The 8,422-nt window shown below is 43.8% G+C and overlaps 1 protein-coding gene across 1 annotated transcript; it reads right to left on the bottom strand.

Annotated features, from left to right (window-relative positions):
• Positions 1 to 4,723: 4,723 nt before the first annotated feature.
• Positions 4,724 to 8,175, bottom strand: LOC131987686 (protein L-Myc-1b-like). The gene is made up of 3 exons (XM_059352532.1): positions 7,910 to 8,175; positions 6,838 to 7,461; positions 4,724 to 6,113 (listed from the first exon to the last, which is right to left on the bottom strand). Exons 2-3 carry the CDS (start codon positions 7,379 to 7,381, stop codon positions 5,500 to 5,502), a joined length of 1,158 nt encoding a protein of 385 aa, XP_059208515.1. The 5' UTR covers positions 7,382 to 7,461; positions 7,910 to 8,175; the 3' UTR covers positions 4,724 to 5,499.
• Positions 8,176 to 8,422: the final 247 nt, after the last annotated feature.

Genomic DNA, 8,422 nt, shown 5'->3' with positions numbered 1-8,422 from the left:
TGGGGCCCTATGCCCAGTAGGCCCATTCAGTAATCTCCTCAACGGTGGTGCATTAGCAAGAAATGCCAGAGTGACGAGTATAACTGGTCGTGTTTCTTGTCAGAGAGACGTGCCAAAGATAAGACATGCTCGTCTGCCTTTGTGTTTTTCTGCCAATGTTTACAAGGTTACCCTATTGTTCTGAGCTGAGCAGATATGTGCCAGGGGTAACACATGCAATAAACATGCTAATTATTCTCACATTTTGGCCATAGAATTATTAACAAGGTTAAAAAAATTGTTGTTAACCACACATTCTCAAAACAGAAAGAAAAGACTAACGATGTTGCTTTTTACATACGACGAGCGTATGTGTGAGGAGGATATATAAATCAGAGAGACTACCCAGGCAAATCATCAATTCTCCACAGTCCCACCCTGCCTGCACACATCACACACTTCTGTCCGACCACCAGTAAAGCTGCCACACTCTATCTTATACCCTTGGAAGAATATGTAGACCTCTGTGACACAGCCATGAAAAGATCTCCTCTTACATCCGCCTGATATTAACGGAAGGGGACGGCAACAGGTTGCAGCTGTTTGGGCCTAAAAGGCTTATTTTATTGCGGAAAACAAATGTAGCCCACAGATGTGAGAGAATAAAACACATATGCTCTAAAAGGACACAGCCACAGTATGAGCGTGTGTGAAAGTGATCACATGTGCATTTCTGAAGTCGCAGCTCAGTGTGGGCGTTGCATGAACTTGAGAGCAGAAAATCTGGTCTGGCAAGTTAACCGTCAGAACAGAGCAGAGCATCGCACAGGAAAAAAGAGATCCTCTTACCTCATTGTCTCCTTCAGGGAATACCCCGTTCTTTTAAACTTAGGAGCGCCATAATCACTGAATGTTAACTGTCAACATTAGAAAACATGCAGCTGCTGTTGAGATCTTCATACTAATTTTGGTGTGTGTTCACTGGATTAATTTAAATGTTTGAAAGAAACTGTGGACTCTGCACGTACTTGCATACTTTGCATGTTGGTGCTGGATAGATATATTATCCAGAAATGAAGCAGCAACTGTGCTAACAGTGCATCTCTTGGAGAAAATCTTTGAACCTTGACTACATTATTTAGTTAATAATTACATTTCCTCCTCTGGAGCTGCATTGCTTCAGATGAATTTCGTGGTCAGAAGGTAACAGGAAACTGCTCCTATCTGGTCCAAGACCCAATATGTGATTTCTGCTTTCACTTCCTGATGTCGAATGAAGTACAAACAGCGAAGCAGCTGCAGCTGATGTCAATCTTTGTGTCATTTGCTGTTTGCTGCGACTAGGCGTCATAAAGTTCACTCAGGTTTGCATTATCTGATATGTTGATTGACTTGTTCTAATTTACCAAGGAAATTTGAGGACTATAAAGCCCTACAAAGTTCTGCAGAAACATTACAAAGATTTCTTAATATACTGTAGCTATGTCAATATTAGTCAAAGAGATCTATTGTGTGTACATGGGGTCATTTAGCTCCCTCAACTGAGCCTCCTGAGACCAAATGCTGATTTTGTAAAGGAAATATTAAACTGTGCCAGAAAATAGTGCCCTCAGGGTAGAAAATGGGGCCCAGAGAATGAACGAATGCAGGTGAAACACTAAGCTATCCCAGCCATAACAAAGGGCCAGTGAGGTGTGAGACGGTTGGAGTTCAGGGTGTGCCTGGCTCGTCTGTCAGGCTGTACTCGAACGAAAAGGTTGCTTTGAGTTTATTATACAATTGAGTGGCAGTCAAACCTGAGTCAGCCAGGCTTGTAGAGACTCGTCAGTGAGGTCATTGGTGGAGCAGCTGCATCACAGGAAGTTTCTTATATTAAAAAAAATGATATATGCAAAAAGTTCATGGGCAGGTTATGAGACAATGGGACCATAGGCACAGATATGCAAAAGGCCCCACAAGGTCGGGGAGCAAGACACAGACTCTTGTTCAGTCTCTTTTGTTCTTGTTTTGAATCTTTTTGTAGCCGTTTTGTGTGTCTCTGTGATCACTTTTTGTCTCCTTGTAGTCTTTTTAAATCTCATTTATCTGCCTTGTGTCTCATTGTAGTCATTTTGAATAATTTTTAGTTGTTTTCAGTCAGTTTGTAGCTGTTTTATGTCTCTCTGTGATCATTCAATGACTCCTTGTAGTCGTTTTGTATCTCTTTTATCTGCGTTGTGTCTATTTGTAGTCGTTTTGAATCCCTTTAAGTTGTTTTGAGTCAGTTTGTAGCTGTTTCAACCCAACTCAACTCAATTTTATTTGTAAAGCACTTTAAAAACAACCACAGATGCAACAAAGTGCTGTACATAAACAAGCAAACAAGAAACAATAAAATAAATAAAACAAGAATACACACTAAAATAAATAGTTTCATTGCTTTTAAAAAAAAAACAATTTCAAAAACAATAAATAAAAGCAAACCATAAAACACTTAAACAAGAGCAGAGTCTCATGCGCGGTTGAAAGCCAAGGAATAAAAATAGGTTTTAAGATGAGTTTTAAAAATGGACAGTGATGAGGCTTGTCTGATTCCATAGTTTGGGGGCTGCAACAGAGAAAGCTCTGTCCCCTCTGAGCTCCCGTTTTGACCTCAGTACCTCCAGGAGCAGCAGATCAGCTGACCTGAGGCACCGAGCAGGAGTGTAGGGATGGAGGAGCTCAGAGAGGTAAGACGGGGCGAGACCATTTAAAGATTTAAAAAACAAATAAAAGAATCTTAAAATGGACTCTAAAATGCACAGGCAGCCAGTGGAGGGAGGCCAGGATGGGAGTTATGTGCTCCCTCTTACGAACTCCAGTTAAGAGCAGCCGCGTTCTGCACTAACTGGAGCCGTGCGAGGGAGGATTGGCTGACTCAGTAACAGTAATCAAGCCGAGATGTAACGAAGGCATGGATTACTGTTTGAAAGTGCTTGTGTGTAAGAAAAGGCTTCACTTTAGCCAGCTGCCTGATTTGGAGGTTTCAAGTCTCCTTGTAGTCATTTTGTATCTCTTTTATCTGCATTGTGTCTCTTTATAGTTGCTTTGTGTGTATCTGGTAGTTTTTTGTGTGTTTGTTGTCATTTTGAATCTATTTTAGTTGTTTTAAGTATCTTTGTAGTTGCTTTGTGTCTCTGTAATAGTCTAGTGTTTATTTGAGGTCATTTTGTGTCTTTTTTTAGTCATTTTTAGTCTCTTTGTTGTTGTTGTTGTTGTTGTAACTGTCTGTGGTCATTTTGCATCTTTTGGTAGTTGTTTTGTAACTGTGATCATTTTTGCGTCGTTTTGTAGTCGTTTTATGTTTTCTTTGTGGTCATTTTGAGTCTCTTTGCAGTTGTTTTATGGGGGGTTTTTTGTTGCCATTTTGAGTCTCTTCCTGGTCGGTATGCGTTGCTTCAAGTGACACTGGGAGCCCTGGGCTTGTGCCTTGTAGGCCTATTTAGTAACCCACCCATTAAAAAAGTTACATTTGTGAGATTTATACAGAATAAATGTCACAAAGGCTGCAGATAGTTTTTTCTACCCTGCTCTGATTCTGAACTAATTGTTCCTCATGAAGGCCTGCTAGGATCGAAACATTACCTTCTTTTCAGTCTTATAAAATTTGGTTAACTTTGCAAGGACACTTTCCATTTTTACTCCATTAACTCTGTTACCCCACACCCCTCTAAATATAGGACAGGATGCCGCACACAACTACCTTTCTGCTAATTATATATGTCAGTGTAATGATCTTAGCCACCACAGGGTTATAAATCCCTCACAGGGACTCTGAACTGAAAATCTGCCGCCAGATTAGAGTGTGGGGTTACTGTATAACACTGAACTGAGCATCAAAATCTCAATGAAATCTATCTTCACTATTTGCTCTACCCTACTTAGACAAGTTGCTCTCTGGGGGACAGCAGCTGAATGTAAGGAGCCTGACAGGAACGCAACACCCACCAATTACATGGACCACAAAGCAATAAAGAACACAGCAAAGGGCAGTAAAGGATGTGACATAACAAATAGAAGGCTTATGAAAGGGGACAACAGGGTAGTGTCATCCACTACTGTAGAAATCAGTAAGAGATTTCCATTTTACAGCCACCTACATGAAGCAGTGCTGCATACCTGTGTGAATAGCAGTCCACACAACCCCTGTCTCCAACCCACCGGGGACTGTTCTAAAGATACCGATTGTACGTGTGTGTGTGTGTGTGTGTGTGTGTAACCTAGTTCAGAGCACATCAGGTGCCCAGCGTGCAGCAGCCACTGCAGAGGGGAGGATCCACAACAGTATCCCACACACTCTTCAAGGGCAATTCTCAAGGACGAGCTCCGTCTAACCTTCTTCAGACCAGCAGCTGGTGCACAGGACGCATTCGTTTATACGACAGATACCACAAAGTGACATAAAAGAGAGAGAGGAGGGGGGGATCAAGGAGTGTTTTTTTATGATCCGTCCTCATTTACAGCAGATTTGTGTGTTGTGTTCCTGGAGAGGCTCCTTACCCACGCCATCAGTGAGAAATCTGTGTCATTTGTCACTTCATACAAATCAATGGCTCACTTTGCTGCAAGGTTATCTGATTGAAATTTTGAGGAGTGAAGAAAAAAAAATTGGGAAAAAAAGATTGCAGGTGTTATTTGATGTTCATTTTACAGCAGAATACAGTAAGTTGTCTCAGCAGTGTATGGCAATATGGTGCAATATTTGAACAAAAACAAAGACTTCAGGTTTGTATGCAAATATGGTATAAAAATTTAATGTCGCTGTTAATGTTAACATGCTTTAAAAATCAAAATCAGGAGAAGCATTGAAATCACAAAGTGACGTGTGAATATAAAGTACAGCAGTGCTACTTATCCTTTTTTTTGCCCGTTTTTTCCTATTTTCTTAACAAAATATAGGTTCCTCGATGCCTGATGGCACGTCATAAAGAGGAGCAAAGCTCATTGACTACTCTTGATTTTTTCCTCCTTCACCAGGAGAAATAAGCTATTATTTACAGAACAATTTGTACAACAAACACTCAGTCATCCAAACCAAACAAACCAGGAACTGGCTCATTCACTCATATGTACACAGAAAGGCATTCACTCTACTATAAGTGAGCAATGAACATACTGAAACACACATCCTGAAGGCTGCAAATACTCACTATCACACTGATAAACTATTAACAAATGTCCCATCACAGCATACCAGGAAATATCTTAGTTATAGCTATGAAATTAATTCCATTACCCTTGTTCATAACTAAAACACTCTTCAAAAAATAAAAAACAACGGCACACTAACTGCTCCTCCCCACACCAGGTTCATTGGCCAGCACTGTCATTTCATAGGAAGCCCACAGCAATATGAATGTATTCCAAAACAAAATTCACAGCTATTTACATGAGGCATGTTGTTATATAAAAACTGTAGCTTTCCAAAAGTGACAGGTAACTTGAGAGTTCCCAGCGGTGAATAATGAGGCAGTTTATTATTTTTTTAAAAAGCAGACTGTCTCAAGAGCGCTTCAGTTCAGATAATTTGCGGAGAAGCTGCTGTTGTCTGGTTTTGAGACGTTTCTTCTCCTGCAGCTGTCGCTTCTCCCTGGTGTGCAGGTCCGACAGGTACTCTGTCGCCTGGGTCAGGATGGCCACCTTGGGGGTCTTGGCCGACTCCAGACCAGGGATCTGATCCCGCAGGGCGAGGAAACGGGACCGGAGATCATTCCTCCTCTTCCTCTCAAGGAAGTTGTGGTTCCGCCTCCGGTCAGTGTCCTCTGCATCTGAGTTTTGGGGGCTCTCTGAGGGGGAGCCGGGCTGGGAGATGCTAGCCGAAGAGCCAGAAAGCTGACTGGATGCTGTACAGGTACGCTTGCTTTGAGGCTCTTCATCATACTCCTCTTCTTCCTCTTCCTCCTCCTCATCGTCTTCCTCATCATCTTCATCTTCTGGCTCGCTGTCTGGGGAGCGGGCGGCGTAGTTGTGCTGCTGCCGGTGGACTGACATGTGGAAGCGTTTGGGGCAGGGGTCAGCCCGCACCGTGATGGTCACCGGTTTTCTCACGTTCACCAGCCGCACGCGGTTCTGCTTGCTCTCCACGGTAACCACATCGATTTCCTCTTCATCATCATCTGTGATCACACATGAACAACTCATCAATACACATGAAAAAAAGCTTTAAAAAGAAAAGAATGTTTCAATACCATCCTTGACTAAATACTTCACATTCCAGAGTCAAAATTTAACTAAAAGTGACTATAAAGGAAGTGTAGTCCACAGCCAAGCATGCAAATCACTACTCCTCCATGTGAGGAGGGCAGAGCTGGAGCTGAGGTGTTAACAGCAGTGGTCATCCATGCCAAAGCTTGCAGGAATTCAGGCTTTTGTCTTTGAGCACTGAGCATTCATCAATTTAAATGAGGAGATCTGCTGGCAGGGGGGCACTCCCTAATTTGGGAAATGTGAAAGAGTAACTCTCACGGTCTGTCGCTGTGAGTGTGTAGTAGTAATAAATCAGCAGGACTCGGTCACCCCGCCCCTCTACCGCACTCTGATTGTAATGCAGAGCCAGTGGATGATATTGAAAGGGGGGAAATTCAAGTCAAAGTGACGGGGGCGCGGTTTTTAAAAGATTAGCTACATGGGTATTCTGAGCAAGCATGTGGCGCATTGTCAAAGTGAGGGTAAAATCCAGCTTTAAGGTGACTGACTGTGTTGCACTTGATAACCCCTCTGCACCACAGACCACAGTTATGCAACAGCAGCCCAGCTTTCCAAATTACGCATTGTTAGAGGGCAATATAATCCTGTGGCAGGGGCAGGGTGGGGCAATTTAGAGCATGACTGCTTCCTTACCAGAGGAATCAGAGCGAGACTCGGAGCCAGACGACGCCGGCTTCCTGCAGCTGCTTGCCGGGAAGGTGAGAACAGCCGCGGGGTCGACGCAGTCTGTCGCCGAGGCGGGGAGCGGGGCAGCGGGCGAGACGCACTGCGCTTTGCTCGGTCTCACGGAGATCTGGGCCACCGGGGAGACGCCGGTCTGCGCCGCAGCTGACACTCTACCGTTGACCTTCTCCAGCTGCTTGCTGGCGGAGAAACTACTCCACATGCAGTCCTGGATGATGATGGAGCTGAGGTTGCCGAACAGTTCCTCCGTGTCGGGGATGAACTGACCCTCGCACTCCTCGTCCTGACCCAGGACTTTGGACAGCCAGCTGAGCTTGTCTCCCGGGGAGAGGTGCAGAGCACCGCCGCTCAGAGTCCGGGTGGGAGACATGGGAGGGGTGGGCAGCAGCTCGAACTTTTTCCATATGTCCTCGCTCGGTGCGGTCGACTTGTAAAAATCTTCCTCTCTGTCGAAACCATCGAAAAAATAGTGCTGGTAACAGTCGAACTCCATGTTCCCAGTTAATAAAATCCTCTAGAGTTTATTCCCAGAAATGATCACACCAGTGGCCTCTCAGGAACGTCCTGTTCAACCTGAGGGGAAATATCACAGTGATTAGCGATGATCTTTTTAAAGTAGTTCCCATCAGATGTATGATCACATTTCAAGTGTCCATCTAATGGGCCATTATGATATCACATCCCTTTAACAGCCTACTTTCTACAAATGGGACCACATTAATAATTGATTGCATCTTGCGGATGCTTTCTTTGCAGGGATGGACTCACACTGCCCAGGCACACAAGGTTATTACATAATCCAGTTGCATATATATCGACAAAGGCGTCATTCAGTTTTAAATGTACGGGAGAGAACTACAGGACTGTGCTGCGTAAAAGTAACATTTCTTTAAATGCGGGCTGCGCTTTGTTCCACACATGTGAACCGGCGAGGAAGAAAAGTGGTTAACCCTCTCAAACAGCCTCTCCATTTCCTCATTGGAAACTTTCAAGCATTTCACGCATGAAAAAAACTACTCACCGGATCTGTTTTTAAAAAAAAATCCAACAGCGAAATTCAGGGCATTGAAAATCCCCTCGGCAGCCAAAGAGCAAAGAGTCCACGGTTCACCGGGTTCAAACGGATAAAAAGCTAACCGAGTTGTTGCTGGATACTAAAATGCGCTGTTCCGACGCAGTCTTTACTTTTCTTATAGTTTAGAAGAGAAAAAAAGCCGGGGGATCAAACAACAGGCACAAGATCCGCCCCACAATGTGTTACAGAAAGCCACACAGTGCGTTTTTCGCGCCAGTGAGATATCCTGTTATAAGGCGATAAAAAAAGTGCAGGGAGGAGCCTCGGAAATATCTGCAGCGGTAGATCCGGGTAAGCCCCTACATTTGCATCAGAGGCGGGAGGAGGCGCCCAGCCCCGCCCAGTCTACACCACCAATTATGGTCACAATAACTGACATATTTCATCATCAATATCTGTTGCTATTAGTAGTTGAAGGAAAACATGTGTTTGTTTTTGTCCTCTCAGATGAGAAATGTC

This window comes from Centropristis striata, chromosome 16, assembly GCF_030273125.1.
Source record: "Centropristis striata isolate RG_2023a ecotype Rhode Island chromosome 16, C.striata_1.0, whole genome shotgun sequence".
NCBI classification, from domain to species: Eukaryota; Metazoa; Chordata; class Actinopteri; order Perciformes; family Serranidae; genus Centropristis; species Centropristis striata.
This window is presented reverse-complemented; position numbering and strand designations above follow the sequence as displayed.